At 39.9% G+C, this 17097-nt stretch overlaps 1 protein-coding gene across 2 annotated transcripts in view; it reads left to right on the top strand.

Moving 5' to 3' along the window:
- DROSHA (drosha ribonuclease III) overlaps nucleotides 1-15709 on the top strand; it is a 122692-nt gene extending 106983 nt beyond the window's left edge. For both annotated transcript variants that reach the window (XM_019521541.1, XM_019521551.1), the window contains exons 26-32: nucleotides 2660-2765; nucleotides 6755-6896; nucleotides 8110-8192; nucleotides 8307-8410; nucleotides 10760-10852; nucleotides 11742-11788; nucleotides 14797-15709. In XM_019521541.1, the coding sequence (XP_019377086.1) occupies nucleotides 2660-2765; nucleotides 6755-6896; nucleotides 8110-8192; nucleotides 8307-8410; nucleotides 10760-10852; nucleotides 11742-11788; nucleotides 14797-14927 (706 nt within the window). In that variant the 3' untranslated portion in view covers nucleotides 14928-15709. The remainder of the gene's footprint in view (nucleotides 1-2659; nucleotides 2766-6754; nucleotides 6897-8109; nucleotides 8193-8306; nucleotides 8411-10759; nucleotides 10853-11741; nucleotides 11789-14796) is intronic.
- Nucleotides 15710-17097: the final 1388 nt, after the last annotated feature.

The raw sequence follows: 17097 nt of genomic DNA, 5'->3' as shown, positions 1-17097 counted from the left end.
GGTTTGGGACCTTGAGGTATGATGGCACTGGGGGCAAGCCTGGGCTGCCCCACTACCTCTGCCTGGAGGATTACCTGTGGCAGTGCTACATGTCCCTGCCCGCCGCTGCCAAGGAGAACTCTGCTGCTGACAGCAACACCTTCCTTGTGTTGTGAGAGTCCCATGCCCACCCAGATGTGGGGACATGGACTGCTAAAAGTTTTGAACTGTGTCCTGCCTCTCTTCATGCTGTGGGGTGGAACCCGGGGCCATGGGAGTGTGCGTGGGCCAGGCAGGTATGGGGGCCAGGGTTTGGCCCGGGGCAGGGGTTGGGGCTGGGAGGGCCCTTACCCCAGTGCAGGACTTACCATGTGGCAAAGGCTGGCAAGGATGGAAGCTCAGTGCAGGCCTCCCCATTGGTGATGACAGCTGGCTGCACCCAGTATCATCAGCCTGTGGTGCGCAGTGGGCTGACACTCAGCCAAGAGTTTCCCCCACTCCCTCCCAGGGAGGAGGTGGCAGTGGTGGTGGTCAGTTGTATCCTGGCTGGCCACTCCTCATTGCGGAGTTTGGGGTTGCGGAGCTGTCAAGGCAGCCATGGCTTGGGCTCCCCGAGCTGCTAGTGGATGCAGCCACCAAGAGGTGGGTGGGGCAGGTACAACTGGGCCAACGATTGTGGTCAGTCATGGCCACCCGCTGTTCTCGCAAGGCCTTGATCTTTATGCGGCACTACCGCACAGACCAGAAGTGCCCCTCACTCCCACGCAGTGCCCAACAGGGCATCATAAATGTGGGTGTTTGAGTACCGCCCCATGCAAACTGCCTCTGTACGTCTGCGTCACCCCAGAACTCCATGAGGTCTCCAATCGCCTCCTGGTTGTAGTTGGGGCCCTGGATGGAAGGGTCAGGTGTGTGCAGGTGTGCAGGGACAGGCCTGGATGGGAAGGACATACTGGTGGTGCATCCCACACCAACTCTCTGGGCCCCCGTGCAGCTGTTTCTGTGTGGCCAGCTCTGGACAGTGGCCAGCAGCACTCAGCACAAGGGCAAGACAAGGGATTGGGAGCCATGTGGCAGGGGCAGTGGGCCACGGCACCTGCCAACACAGGAGGCACTGCTGGGATTGAGCAGCAGGTGCTAGACCTGCTGTCAGAGACAGCCAGCCAGCAGCCCTGGAGAGATCTCAGGGCTGGGCAGGGGGCGCAGCAGGCTGCATCCCTTTATAACACTCACCTGTGGATAAGCAGCTGCTCTGGCTAGGGGACAGGACTGGCAGAGGCTGCCTGTGTCCTGTCCAGGGAGGCACACAGGGCCTACAGTGTTCCTGTGCATAGAACACCAGAGCACTCAGTGATCTCACAAGGTCCCTTCCAGCCCTAAACTTCTGTGAATCTGTAAAACAGGCTTGTCCAGGCTCCCGTGCAGTGTGCCCCAGGGCACAAAATTGCTGTAGGCTTTTATAGCCTGCAGCTAGGGGCTGCCACAGAGGCAGCCCAGCCCTGGGCAGAAGAAGCTCCCAGGCAGGAGCCTCAGGCCAGCCCCTCAATGGCTGGGCAGACCCAGCACTAATGTGTACACGTGACCTGGCACTAAGCTGTGTTACTGTGCATTAACTAATTGCACTTATTTAGTTGTGATTAACCTAGTTTACTGCACAGAAAGGGTGTGCACATGTAAATGTGTGCCCGTACAGCATGGTAAACTAGGCTAAGGCCTGTTAATGTTTCTTGTGTAGACGTGCCCTGTATAATTTAATTAGAAGCAGTAGTGCAACCTGACTGGAGTTACAGTAGACAAACATAGGACAGGAAGAGGCCTCTCAGGCCATCTTATCTAGTCCCATGTTTGCTTTTTGCTGCAGGTTAGCTAGCCACTTTGGACACCACTGAATAACAGCATCAATTGAGTTAAGAGATATATCAGTTCCTCATTTGTTGCACAGTAGCTAAATAGGTTTGAATTCGCCTGTAGAATGAAAGGAAAAGAAAGTAAACTCATGCTTTTTGAGGCATGTACCATCTGTATGTTCCATATTTGTACAGCACTGAGCACAAGGGTCCATGATGTAGGCTACTACAATTCAAGTAGGATAATGTGTGATGATCTCCAATTCTGAGTCAATAATGGATTTAGACACTTGTCCTTTTAATGTTATACATGAACAGATCATTTTCTGCACTGCCAAATCTCAGTAGCATAGCTAGGGATAGATGACAGGAGCACTGATCTAGAGGGGCACAAGAATGGCCACCACTGCCCCAGCTGACATTCAGGGTACAAAAACTGCTTGTTATGCCTCTGCCAAATCTCACTGAAGGCAACTAGCTTACCAACTCTTTTTCATGCAGGAAATTGTAGCATTGAAGTCCTATTCCTTATAACCATATTACTGACTTGTTTTTTTCAATTAATCTTCCATCTGCCATCTAGTAATTTTGTTTGACTGTACCTAACTTACTTGCTTTCTTGTGAAAGTCAGCCTAGCAATTGAATTTTTAATTTATCTGGTTAAGACCGGGAAATTGCCTTAAATGTGTTTAAAAATGAGCTGGACTCTTATTTAAAATTACTCTTTATATCTCTGTGTGTGTGCGTGTGTGTGCACGTGCATGCGTGAACATTCCTTTTTTTGTCCTGAGTGCTTATTGATCTTATTACATTGATGTTTCGTTTTTTTCAGAGGCCACAATCAGAGGATGGAATTCCTGGGTGACTCCATAATGCAATTGGTAGCCACAGAGTACTTATTCATACATTTCCCTGATCATCATGAAGGGCACTTAACGGTGAGGCTGCCATCAATCATGTATTCCTGCAGAGTAAATGTGAGAGAGACAAAAATTACAGGAACAGCTAGTAAATTATTCTGGATTTGATTAATAAGCTAAACCTCAGCCCCCACTACTTTTAATAAAGTTTTGTTTATTCTGTATCAGACAATGAATAGAAAAAAGTGACTGAAAATCCATGAAATACTGTTTGTTCTCTCTGTAAAAAGGATCAATAGCTCTAATAAGCACAGTGATGAACTTGGTATACTTGGAATCTAGCAGAGTGCTTGTTTAACACCCAAGTGTTTGAAAGAGATTTATTTAAATAGACATCTTACATGAATTTGTATTCATATTTATGAGCCTATTGAATGTGCTGGCATTTTTTATTCGGTTGACATTTTGCAGTCTGTTTTACTCTGGCCTGTCCATTTTTCTCAGCCAAGAGCTGCTATGTATCGTTTTTGGATTTAATTTCAAAAGTTATTGTAACCAATTATTGTTTGCTCACAGTGTTTACATAGCCCCCTTCTCTTTAGGCACTCATGAACCAAGGTTTTGACACCTTTGAGCCACTTCCAGTATTGCAAATGCAGGTGTTTTAGTAGATAGTTTTGCTGATTGTTAAACTGCTTGACTATTTGCAAGTGCATGTATTGGCTAACTGTGGGGAAGGGAATTAGACTATGGAATTTTCTTAAGCCAGAAAATAAATAGAAGTGCACAAGGTGTTACACATGCAAAGTAAAAGCAGTACTATCCTTGGGTATAGTTAAATTTGAAGACTTAAATGAAATTTGAGTGACTTGGGTAATGAGTACTTTGGAGAGAGCAAACAAGGGTATATCAACACTTTTATATAGTATCGCCTTAATGCCTTACCTAGAATTTTGTGCTCAGCTACTTGGTCAAGGATGTCCATGTGATAGTAACAAGATAAGAACAAGATTGATTCCCAGTGCAGAGTGAATGTGTATGAAGAAAGACTTGAAAGTTAATCATCTTTATATTGAGAAAGAGAAACAGAAGATGTTTTGTAACGCCTTTCAAGTAGCTGAAAGTGACAAAATATATGTTACCAAAAAAGAAAGGGATAAAACATGTATCTGAAGATTTAGAAGGAGCAGTTTAAGTTAGAAATTGAGGAAGGCTTCTTATCTGACATTGCCCAACATTATAGTTATTGAGTGTAAGACAAAGTTAACTGTGTACTTGGAATGAACTACAGTTGAGCACACTTGCTGAGCTGTAACTTCTGTGATGGATCAGATTTTGTCTTCTAAGCCTGTCAGAGAATTACAAATGCTCTGTCCTTCTCAAATTGCTAAAATGGTACTCGCCAGATCTCAGCTACATAGGAAGTGAGTCCTGATATGAAAAAGTTTGAGAATAACAGGACTAGATGAGAAGCAGGTTTTTCCATCTTCAAATTATATGTATATGTATGTGTATATAGAAAGATGGAAAAAGAAAGATGTAGCTAGCTAGCTAGATGTGTCTATGTATATATAGACAGATATTTAATAGTAATAATATATATGCATTATTAATATCATTGTGTGTATATAATATATATTATATATACATTTGTATTATAACGTATATGTATATTATTATTGTTAAATATTTGTTTTACCTCAGTCCACAGCCCCAAGGAAGCCCTAGTCATATCTAGAAATCTGTCTTGCTAAGTGTTGTGCAAACATAGAACAAAAAAAGAAAAAAAAAACCCTATCCATGTCCCATAGGAACACTACTTTACATGTCATAGTTGTTCATCATTCCTGTTTCATGGATTCATGTTTAAGTTAGATTTGTGGTGGCTTGTTTTGCTGGGTTTTTTTTTGAAAGGGTGGATCCTGTGAAGCATATTAGTATGTGGAAGGGCATAAAAGGAAGTTGGAATGGCAGGGCATGATACTCTTGTTCCTGTCATCAGCCTAGTTTATGGAGATCAAGTTGTGAATGTCTGCTTCATACATCATTGCCAAACAAATTATGAACATACTGTTCTTTATTTGTCTTTTGTCAAAGATGAACTATCAAGCACTGAAAATAAATCTGATTTTCATAAGCTCAGTTGACACCCTAGAGCCAGGTAGCATAAAACTTGTATCTAATAAGCCGAGCAAATGTGACATGGAACTCAGATGGGGAGCACTCTGTGTGTGCAGCTTCGCAGAACTATTTTTTTTATTGATATTATCATTAAGTAAAGGAGCTCTTTTCCTTCAAGAAAAGGACTTCTACTTCTGTTTTAATTATAAATATCTATTTTAAAATTCTGTAATACAGTGATCAGGAACTCCACAAGGTAATTGTTTTTTGTGTAGTTTTGTGTCTAAGTAGACTGTCTTATGTCTAACTCCCAGCTCAGTCATCAGCTATTATAACCTGATTCTCTCCTGAATTGGTCTTATTTTATAACACTAGGGCAGGTGATGGACTTCTATGCTGACTTACACAGCTGGATCTAGTCAGGAATTTCTGTCCCTACCCTGACATGCCCATCCCTGGAATAGTTAGTAGCTTTGCTAGGTGTGTAGTGCTAGACTGTGTTACTTTTAACATATACTGCATTTTTGTTTTACAGTGGGAGCAAGTATTTGAGACTTAGGTTGTACTCAGTAGATAGCCTATATAGACTTCAAGACACTGAGCTTGCTTATTTATACTTATGCTGAAACATTTATAATTTTCCCTTCTTCTTCCTACCAGATAATTTTGTTGTGTATACCTGATCATTTCTGAGAACTCACCAAACAAATGGAATGATAGGGATAGAATGAACCCTAGACATTTACTTGCTGCTGTTCCCACCAACTCAGTTGGAAGATATTATGGCTTGTCTATTGTTGTGTTGCTGTATCCATGCAGGCATTACTTATTATTTGGTTTTCAACATGTTCCTTTCCTTGCATGTAGCTAGAGTGGCCTATCGCAGGAAAAAGGAATAAAAGTGTAGGAAGAAAGGACACAAACAGACCTTGGAGGTGAGGTTAATGCAATGAAAAGATACCTCCAGCAATGGAACGTGCATAAGAACATTTCCAGATTTAAGGCAGTATTTCCCAAACTTTCAATGCCTAGGGTATACCTTTTCTCCAGATTAAAATTGGCAGCACACTTTACTCTTACATCTGAAAAGTTATAAAAGTGACACCAAATACACCTTTCTTTAAGCAAAGAATTAGTCTCTGTACCAGTGGTTCTAACCTTTTTTCGTTTCAAGGTACCCTTCCATAATTTTTTTCTAATTTTCTGGCACCCCAGTTGAAAGTCACTGAGATCTAAATTCAGAAAAGATATGGAGAAGGCCTTGAGGCCGAGAAGGTTGAGTCGCTGATCTAGCTAGTGCCATTTAAGAGTGGTGGGGGCCAGACTGTGCCCTACTATTTGCGCTGTCTGCCCCCTGCCGCCTGTGATCTGTACCTCAGGAGGGCAAAGGTAGCCCTCACTGCTGCGGCTGCTCCTGCAGGGTCTCACGTGCCAGCAACTGCCCCTGTGGTCCCTCCTGCCAGCCCCAGGCACATGGGAAAAGTGGAGTGCAAGTCGAGCTGCAAAGCATAGCTCCTTTTGTGTATCTGCCTGTCCACCTACTCACAGCAGCATATGCTGCTAGGAGTGTTGGAGGGAGGCTGGCACAAGGATTGTTTGGAGGCAGGGGAAGAGAGCTACAGCAGCAACAGTCCCCAGAGAAGCAGCCGTAGGTGCTGTGGGAGTAGCTGAGCCAGGCACAGGGGGCCAGACAGGGGAAGACAGCATTTGCCTCCTCATGCAGGGGTATCTTGCCTCACACTTCCACCAATTGCACCCCCTTTGGGAATCAGTGAATTAAGGTGTGCTAAGAAGAGAAATGCATTAAGTCCAAAAGGAAGGAGAATAGACAGAACCTAAAATAAGTTAGGTACAGAAGAGAAAGACTGAAGAGCTGCTTTTAACCAATCTGCTTTACTCATCCAATTTAATACCATTTGCTGTAAATTTGTGGTTTCTGTTTACAGCTGTTGCGAAGCTCCTTGGTGAACAACAGGACACAAGCTAAAGTAGCAGAAGAGCTGGGTATGCAGGAATTTGCCATCACTAATGACAAGACCAAGAGGCCTGTGGCTCTTCGGACTAAGACTTTGGCCGATCTCTTGGAATGTGAGTGCTGATACAGAATGTTAACCAGATTTGTAAAAGAATACTTAAAAGGACAAGCCTTTGAAAAATGGGGCAAGTGTCTTTGTAGCTTAGTAACGTTATGAGTATACTGAGCTAATATGGAGCTACCAGCTCTTATTTAGCAAATACGTTAGCTATTTTCCTCAAGTCTTTCTTCAGCAGATCATTTTTTAAAACAAGTTTATTATTAAAAATACATATCTTATTCCAGGTTTTCTTTGAATTATGCTGTTTTAAGACCTGTGGCTTCATGGGACAGATTTTCAAATGTTAGCTTTCATTTGTACATTCTCTGTGAACAGAAAGAAGATGCAAGGTGATGATTGCAGGTGCAATCCAGTGCTTATTTGTTTACGTAGCTTTAATAGGGCCCTCCAGATAATTGCAGTTATAAAACTCTGCGCTCAGAAATGAATAACTTCAATAACGCCCAGGTCAAAATTATGTCCATAAGAGTAGGACTCATTGGCAGCTGAATGAGAAGGTATGGAGTTCCAGTGAAGCAGAGGCTTTTGTGATTGACATGCTCTTGTTATTGGTAAAAGAAAAGCAAAAATAATCCTTGAGTGCAGGGGTATCGGTGTGCTTCACTGAGCTGTCTTCCAATAGGAAGTTTCAAAAGTCTATTTCCACAAAAAAGCAGTGACACTTAGAGGAAGCTGCACGAAATTAAATGACCTTTCAGTCCATTTACGAAAGCGTTTGCTGTTCTCTTTCCAAGGCAAGTAAAATGGTAATAAATATTGTTCAAAGCAAGTTAATCCCATATCCAGTACAATTTTATACATTTTGTGAGAAGTTTAGAGCCTTTGACTCTTGCCAAATCCTTTTAGTAAATGGAAATTGTTCACAAACAATGGTGATTTATACCTAAGCATTTATACAGTATCCAATAGAGATTTATTTCTAAGAAGTCATGGTCTGCTGGTTAAATCAGAGGATTAGGATTTGGGTTTTGTTCCCAGCTCTGTAAATGACTTTCTGTGTGAACTTGGGATAGTTATTTAACCTCTTGGTTGACTCAGTTTCCTCCTGTGTATGCTGAAATAATACTGGGCTCATCATAGCAGTATTGTGAAGCCTAATTTGGTATGCTTTAAGGGCACTCAAAAATACTCTGATGGTGCTACAAAATTTGGATCATTACACTTCTCTACCATGAGTAGTAATGTCTAAATATTTTATTTTTCAGCCTTTATTGCTGCACTTTACATTGATAAGGATTTGGAATATGTTCATACTTTCATGAACGTGTGCTTTTTTCCACGGTTAAAGGTAAAATCAGTCAATTTTTTTTTGCTTTCATGTGTTATTTCTGTCTTTTTAAAAAATCAGTGTGATTTGGGTGATTACTACAAACTCTCAGGCTATTTTGTTGAATTATTATAGGAGTTCATTTTAAATCAGGATTGGAATGACCCAAAATCCCAGCTTCAGCAATGCTGCCTCACTCTCAGAACAGAAGGAAAAGAGCCAGACATTCCTTTATACAAGTAAGGACCTACATATTACTTATACAAACCATTGCTTTGTTTTACTTAGTGCAAGTTGTGATCAGGTTCTGAGCATCTTTTCCAAACAGTGGCTTTGTTTTAAGAATCCATTTCAGTACACCTTGTATGCACATTGTTCTGCCTATTGTTTGAAGAAATAATTTAGCCTACTTCCAAAATAAAGACACAAAAAGTCATCCAGGTTCATTGTGTTTGGAAGTAGAACTGATGAACCAATGTTTTCTGCTCCATGTGTTTTAACCATTGCAGGGCTGAATTAACAAATATAATGCCTTTTACATTACATCAAGCTCTGCATTTACACTACATTTTAACTGAATTTTCCCTTAGAACAGGGCAGCCCAACTTGGATACGGCCAGGGCCATGGCCTTCAGGCTCACCAGTACACTCTGAGATGGTGGCCTCCTCAGGATCTTTCCCTGCCATGTTGGCTGTCAGCAGCAGAAAAGGTGGCTGCACAGGTCCACAGGCCACATGTTCAATACCTGTGGACTGTCAGTTGGACAGCCCTGGTTTAGAATAACGTGTAATAATATGGAAAAGAGTACTTGGAATATAGAAGTTCAATGAATGGGATAAGGCAAATTGTTTAGATCAGGGTTGCCCAATCCATGGTCCTCAATTTTACTTATGACACACTCAGCTGCTTTGTTTGGCATGCAGTAGATCCGTCAGAAAGCAGGGAACCAGAGAGCAGAACAAGGGATCAGGCAGGAAATAGAACAAAGCAAGGAATCAGGCAGGGTTAAGAGATAAGAATGGCACTCAGGGAGGGGATGGAGCTTATTTTGTGGTGTACCAGTCAAAAAGGTTGGTTCCCACTGGCTTAGATCAAGCCTTGGCTGTGAGTCAAGAGACCTGAGTTCTGTTGGTGGGACTGCTGCAGACTTTCAGTATGATATCATTTAAGCCTTTTAAACATTGTGCCTCAGTTTCCCCAGATGTAAAAAAGGAATAATATACACTTCAGAGGGAAGATATTAGATTTCATAGTTTGTATTGCACTTTCACATCCACTCAAGAACTACAATGACAGGTGTAATATTACTACCTAGAGAAAAGATAGATAGATGCTATAAAAGCAAGGTTTTTATTATCGGTGTTATTTATAATGTCAAAATTGTGTATAGAATGAAAACTCTAGTACATTTTTCATGTTTACTGAAGTAAAGTTTCAGATGAAATGGAGCTGGGGGTTATAGGGAAAAATCAGCGCACTTTAGAAATGTGATTGCTGTTATACAGTAACTGATGCTCTGCACATCTGCTTTTTCAATACCTTTATCTAAGAGCTTACTCCCTTATCTTGAGAGACGGAGAAAGATTCAAAAGAAATGATTCCCGTTTCCTGTTAAAATCCACTGAGTATCAAAGACCAAATGTTTGCTTTGTTTTGTTATGATGATAAATTTATTTTTGTAGTATGGTTCAGAGTTAGCCATAAACAGTTATCTTCCTATTATCTTGTTAAATTTTCTTCCCTTGGGGTTATCTGTTTCACTGCAGTCAGTCGTTTTGTGCAGTGGGTTTTGTTTGTTTATGTCTGGTGTTACAGAGTTCCTCGATGCAGACTTGTTTGGTTAGATGATTTAAAAACTGATGTGCAATTGCAATTCTTGCCAGAAAAAAACAGGGTAGTGGACAGAACTCATCTTGACAGTGAGGAGAGATTTGGAGTGGAAGGAAAAGATAGAAGAAGCAGATTCATTGTGTGTCTAGGGAATTATCTCTTTCCCCTTGAGGTGGTTGCTGATGCATATCATGGACTCTCACTCAAAGGAAAGGTTGTCCCGTAAGTGACAGAAACTGTAAGTTTCCTTTGCTGGTAGGACAAGTTGTTTGTACTGTGATACTTGCCACATTGAGAAGCAGCATATCTAATATCAAATCCCTGTCAAAGCTTCTTATCTCTTCAGATTTCATGGGTCAGAATTTCATTACACAAGTTCATTTGGTTTAGTTGGTCCACAACTATACTTGTGCATGCAACTCAAATTGGATGCACAGAAGTGAAGCAACTGTATAAGCATTGTTGAATTTTTGCCTACAGATCGTGGCTTGTTTTTTAAATTGGGCCTGTGGAAAACAAAAAAAAAAATTTAACAAAGATAAAGTGTATGAAAATATTTTGGTTTTATTGCACGCAAACTTACGTTATCTTCCAGTTAAAGTTATATATACAAGTTAGCAATCAACCCTTTTATGTTGTGTCTTGCTAATCTTGCTAAGTGGACTGAATAGAATAAAAGCTTTATATATTCCACAAACAGATTATTTTTTAATGCCATGAGCAAACATTAGAGCACACTGTGTCTTTCTTATTTCAGGACCCTGCAGACAGTGGGACCTTCTCATGCCAGGACATACACGGTGGCTGTTTATTTCAAAGGAGAACGAATAGGATGTGGTAAAGGCCCAAGGTATAATAACACTTTATTAAATGATTTTAGTAAGTGAATTTTATTGTGGGCACTCAGGAGAATTCTTATTAACCACAGAAGTAGTATGAGTAGCAGCTCTGCAACCTCTTCTCTGCTTTATCTTTAATGAGACTATGTCTTAATATCTGTAAACAGTTCACTCTGCTTACCTGTTTAGCCCCAAGCTGCTTAGAAGTTGGACAGTCCCAATTTAAGAGACAAAGACATCCCTTTACTGATTGCTATGTAAATGTACAGACATTTAAAAAGACTGAAGTTGCAAGGTTTTCTGTAAGCGGCATAGTTTAGTTTGGTAGCAAACAGAATACACATTCGTCTTTGAAAGGGGCAAATCTTATACCAGGTTCCTCCACTTTTAAATCAGTCTGTGCACTGAACTTCTATAGACAGGTTTCCGATCACTTACACTGGTAAAAGTGTAATGTCTGTACCTAGACTATGAGCAATCCATCCATTTCTATTATTTGTTGGCACAGGAAAATATATTTCATAATGGTCTTAGAGAATGGTACATACTTCTTGTTTTATAGAAGTATCATTGATTTTCTAGCATTCAGATCCCTTAGTTTTTCTTCAATTTTTTCTCTTGGGTACAATATCTGATTTACTAAAGAATTATGAACGATAATAGTCTAATAATATTATTAATCTAAGATTAACATTGGGCTATTGGAATTGTGATGTTATACTTGTGAAATGATTTGTTTATGCTTACATTATTGTCACATTTATGCTTAGAAGCCTGACAGTGATGATTTGAAGAATTGATTGTGTCAGGGTAATCTGAATTCCAGCTTCTGGGAAACTTTTTGCTCTATACCATAAAGAATAAATTAACTTCTAACATGTTTTTGTTTGGCATTGACAGTATTCAACAAGCAGAAATGGGAGCTGCAATGGATGCACTTGAAAAATGTAAGGGGTTTTCTTGGGGACTCAAGTAAAATACTGTACTTGGTTGGGTTTTAATGGAGTGTGGTGCAGGTTTTGTGGGAACAGAACTGAGAATATGTGCAAAATGCCATTAAGTCCTAAGCTACAGATTGGCTCATTAATATTTCCCATAGAACTTTGTGAAAGGTAAAGTAGTTTATAGAATGCCCAAAGCTTTTTTTTTTTTTAAAGGTAGCTATTTCAGTACCTCTCCAAGATATCAGGCGTACCCTGTTGCATTGCACATAATAACTTGGGAGTTCCTCACTTCAGAGTGCAATGAGGTAGATTTGATTAGTTTGCTAGGCAAGTTATCTACTATGGCAGGTGCATTCCTGTTGTAGCATATATATTTGTTTTGTTTGTTTCAATCAATATATAGAGAATCTATGCAGGGGCAGATCCAGAGTGGATGTGGCAGAACAGTGTCCCCCCCCAATCCTCCCCCCTTGGCTGTGTCGCATGTGAGCTCTTGATGCTAAGTCTGACAGGAGTCCTTGCTTTTGGGCAGTATAGCTCTGGAGCCCAGGGGGTGAGCACTGCCATTGCTGTTCTTCCCCTCTTTTCCCCTGCTGCTGAATTAAGAAGGAAAGAGAGGGAGGGAAAGAGCGAACAGCAACAGCATTCATTCTCTGGGCTTCAGAACTGCATGAAAACAAGGGCTTCAGCAAGACCTTGCCCCAATTAGTTGGTAAATTCGTTGCTTGTACAGAGATCTAGAAGTAGCCTATGCTAACGTGCATGACAGCCTCAGTGGCATTCCATGGTAAGGAACTCACAAGTGATTAAATGAATAAGTATATGCACACACAAATACATGCTTGCAAGTATTCATGTTAAACATTAATTTGGATGTGTATTACACATGCATATAACGATTTAAATGCTGACTGAAGAGGCAAGGGCCCGAACGCAGGAGTAGATTCTCTGTTTCTGTAAATTATCTTCAGTGGAGACGTATCATTCCAAACCAGCTAAGGGTCTGCCCTAAAATAGTTTCATAGCAGTTCTAGAATCCAGTTATCCTTTCCAAATAATCAACAATGGACAGATCATGCATACACAAAATCTTTGCTTCTTAACATTATCTTTCAGAATGCCATTCCTCAAAACTATTACAGCAGTAATAACAATCCATAAAATTCAAGCCTTGCCAACTAAACATTTTAAAGGTCTTTTAAGACAAATATTTTTGGGACTATATAGGGGTAATGTGTGTGACTTTTTGTCATGCCTTAAGTGTTGTTTAAAAATAACTTCAAAGGATTGAGGGGTTTTTTCTATCCTTTACATCATGAATGGTGCATAAATATGTAGAGGCTATGTACCATCAAATTAATTGAGAATTAAATATAAATTACAGGTTACATAGTGAAAATTATGTTTTTATTTTATGGTACACACAGCAAATTAAATTAAAAACCTCCAGATCCCTATTAAAGATGTTTAAAAGTTTCTTTTTTTTCTTTTTAAGCTGTGTGGGCTTGTTACCTATTTAAATAGCTTCCATCTTTAAATACAGAAAGATACCTGTACACAAGCTGTAATTGCCCTGATAATTAAATGCTCTCTATTTATATAGGAATGATGCCCAGTAGCGTAACATAATAAAACCTGTTGATGTTCTTGTCAAAAAATCAAAGCAAGCAATAGAGTACATTTTATCCCACTCCACCAGGAGTCCCACCAACTAGATGTCTCTTGCATTGTGTTAGGAAGCTTAGGAAATTCAGATTGCTTCAGACCAAAGACGTGGTGCAGAGGTGCTCTTGGACAACACGCTCTCCAAATTCCTTACATAAATACACACATGCTGTCACCCTTTATAAATGAAGCTCTCCGTGAGTGCCTCTCTGGACATCATGTTGCAGTAGCATTATCCAGAAAGAGAAACATTCTGTCAGGTGCAGATATGTCCAAGGTTGGTTTAGGGCTTTATATGTCAAAATTAATATCTTCAAATTCATCCTAGACATAGAATGCAATGCAAATCCCAGAACACTACAACCATATGATCCCAGTGAGGTTCACTGCTGGCTATATGCCGCTGGATTCTATTTTCTTGTATCATTTATGAACATATGCAGGGCATAGGCCCTGATAGAACACACTGCTATAGTCTAGGTCACAAAGGCTTGGATGGAGAACAGTAAGGTCACATCCTCCCAGCTGTGCTGTCATGGTAATTGAAGACTATTCTAGTCAGTTTTGTAAAATGATTTTATAAAAGCTCCACCTCGAAATTGCAAACCTAGATGACTATTGACAGACAAATGCCTTTAATCAGAAGGGTTGATATCATCTCTGTTGTCTCCTCCAGCTGTTTACTCCCTGTCCACCCTTAGCAGGTTGGTCTTGGCTGAATTGATCTTTGGCCAAATACCAATTATCCAGGTCACAGTATTCATCTAAATATCATTATATCCACAGAATTGTGGCTTAACTTGCTGCATCTTGAGAGTGGCTTTAAATGCAGTTACATTAACTCAGCGCAATGCTGTCATTTTCTTATTGTGAACACTGGTATTATTCTGGCTATCTAGCCTGTGTTTGTTTGCTCTAAAAATGATCATGCTAATATGAACATCTGTACAACACTTACAAAGAATGAGAGAAACTAAAAAGCAAACAAAAAATCCTGCTGAGAGTGTGTTGAATATATTCTCACTTTATTTTTCCAGTATTGTCTACCTGTTACCTAAGAAACAAAATATGAAATTCAAGTATTGCTTGTCCATTTTCCCATGTCAGCATTTTATACTATTTCTGAGTGCATCAGAATTAGCAGTGCTCTGTAGCAGAGGAAACAAATGTTGAAATCATTTTGAAACTAAGGCCTTATGATGCAGGACATATGAATGAGGCACAGTGAAAACAATGCGACTCTCCACCCCCCCCATCTCATAAAAGTGAAAAAAAAAATAAGAATTGAAGCTTCCTCTGTTCTCTCTCCTCCTCTTATTAATGTAAAATATTTCTCCCCATGTCAGATAACTTTCCCCAGATGGCCCATCAGAAACGGTTCATTGAACGGAAATACAGACAAGAGTTGAAAGAAATGAGGTGGGAAAGAGAGCATCAAGAGAGAGAGCCAGATGAGACTGAAGAAGCCAGGAAATAAAAGGAAGGCACGAAAGCGGTGGCATATTTACTTACTTAATAACTCTGACTGTGGCCTATGGAGACCTAACCTAGTTTCATGCAGATGATGAATGAAGTGCACCTGTTGACATCAAATACATAATCATAATCTCTCTTTTAGCAAAAAAGGAAAAGAAAAAAAAAGTGTGTTTCTTTTGTTAGTGGTACCATGCGAGGGTTTGGTTTTTACTCCATATGCTCTTTTTAAAAGTCATTTTAGTTTTTATGAATTGTTATGAGGAAATTTTTGTTGTTTTTAATTGTCTTGTATGAACCAATAAAGTGTTTAATTTCAGAACGTCTACAAGAAGAAAAAATGAGTTTATCTGGTGTCTCCTGTATTTAAATGCAACTGTGCCAAAGACCTGCAACATAATTACGCTGTCTTAGTGCTGCAGAAGAAAAAGGACTTACAACACCAGGTCAACAGAATGCTGAAGCAGAGGCTTTAAGCGTACAGTAATATATATGTTTAATTATTCTGCTGAATCGGGGCCTTAATAAGCTCTTGGTCCTTCAACAGTAACTTCCTCATAATAATATTCAGTCTTTAGACTGTTGTTTGAAACAACGTACCTGAGACTCTAGAAATATTTGGGGAGTGATAAAAGCTGCATGTGAAAAGTTGTTGTTTGAAAGCCATTGTTGTAAAGATTCTGTAAGGAAAACGTGATAATTATGAAGCAGAGAAATGCTTGCCTTTTTGTACAGTCTGAGCCTAGTTACACCTACAAAGTTAATCTTATTCCTTGTTTCCCATTCTAGCAAAATTTTTATTGCTTTTATTTTGCGAGAAAAATGCAGTGTGGCACACTGCAGATTATATTTTGCTATCAAATTCGGTACATGTGCAGCTTGTGTGCAAATTTGAGAGTGAGGATAACACATCTGGTTGAGGACATATCTGATATGGCAACATAAGTTTCATACAGGGAACCCTCACAAGTGTATATTTTTAAGGGAAGTTTCTTTCAGATGATTCACCCAAGTTTTAAAGGTATTCTGTAATGTTGATTTATCAGGTGTCTGAAGTACTTCGAAAACCTATGACAAGAATTCCCAAGAGCACGTTGTCAGAATGAAATGAACAACAGGGTAGCAGAAAAATTCAAGCTATACAACCTGCACCACACAGTTGCACTTCTGAGCCACCTAAATTAAAGCCCATGTGCACAAAAAGACATGATTCTGAAACTACAGCGTGAGATGTGTAGTTAGAAACATTGCTCTTTCACTGCTTCCTGTTGTGTAATTTCTTTTTTTATTTATGGCTTTGCATGTTAAATACATTTCAGAACCTAAGGAAACACATTAATTCATAGGAATAGGGAGAAAAAAATATAAATCAAGGAGTTGATCTGTATTGAATGCTGCTGTAGTTCATCTTTGAGAAGTTTGGACACCTCTGCCCTAGGGATTGGCTCAATTAAGAACTGCATCTTATTTGTCATGTATGGATACACTATGCATGTTATAACAGCACAACACACAAGAGTCCTATTTCCTTTGGTTTCAGACCCCCATCATGTAACTGAACAGGTTTTCGGTAACAGCAGTCAGTGGCCAGCAATGTATGTTGATATTTTCCCATCTATTATGCCTCACTCTGAGGATCTTGGAATACTTTTAATAATTCAAAAGATTTGTAAATTGCATAGTTTTCTTTACTGCTATTTCTATTATCATTATAAAATGTCAACACGACTAATTTTATGACAAATCTTTAACATGCAAATTCCCATTAAAAATAATAAGCTTGACTCTAATCTTAGAGATTTCAGTTTTACCAAGGTTTCAACAGCTGAGGGAGAAGCCTGCCTTGAAAGAACTTTCAAGTCATCCATAATCCCTGCTCTGCCAGGGTGCCTGAAGCTGCTCTAGCTGGTCTAGCAGTTGGCATTGCTCTTTGGAGAAGGTAAAACTAGTGTGGCTAAGCATTGTGTGGACTCAACACATACCCCAGACACCTTCTGTCTTGTGTTGAATTGAAGCCCATGCTATTTTTTTTTTTTTTGCTAAGTATGTGCTTCCAGCACTCCTACAAACAAGAATCTTTCCCCATCCACATTCAGGTACAGTAAACCCTTCAGAAGAAAGGTTGAAGTTGGAAACCCCATTGTTAGCCATATTGAACTGACTTGTTAAGTGTG

The sequence above is a fragment of the Gavialis gangeticus genome, unplaced genomic scaffold (assembly GCF_001723915.1).
Source record: "Gavialis gangeticus isolate Ggan-Ray unplaced genomic scaffold, GavGan_comp1, whole genome shotgun sequence".
Classification (NCBI taxonomy): domain Eukaryota; kingdom Metazoa; phylum Chordata; order Crocodylia; family Gavialidae; genus Gavialis; species Gavialis gangeticus.
The sequence above is the reverse complement of the archived record's forward strand: the minus strand, read 5'-3'. Positions and strand labels throughout refer to the sequence as shown.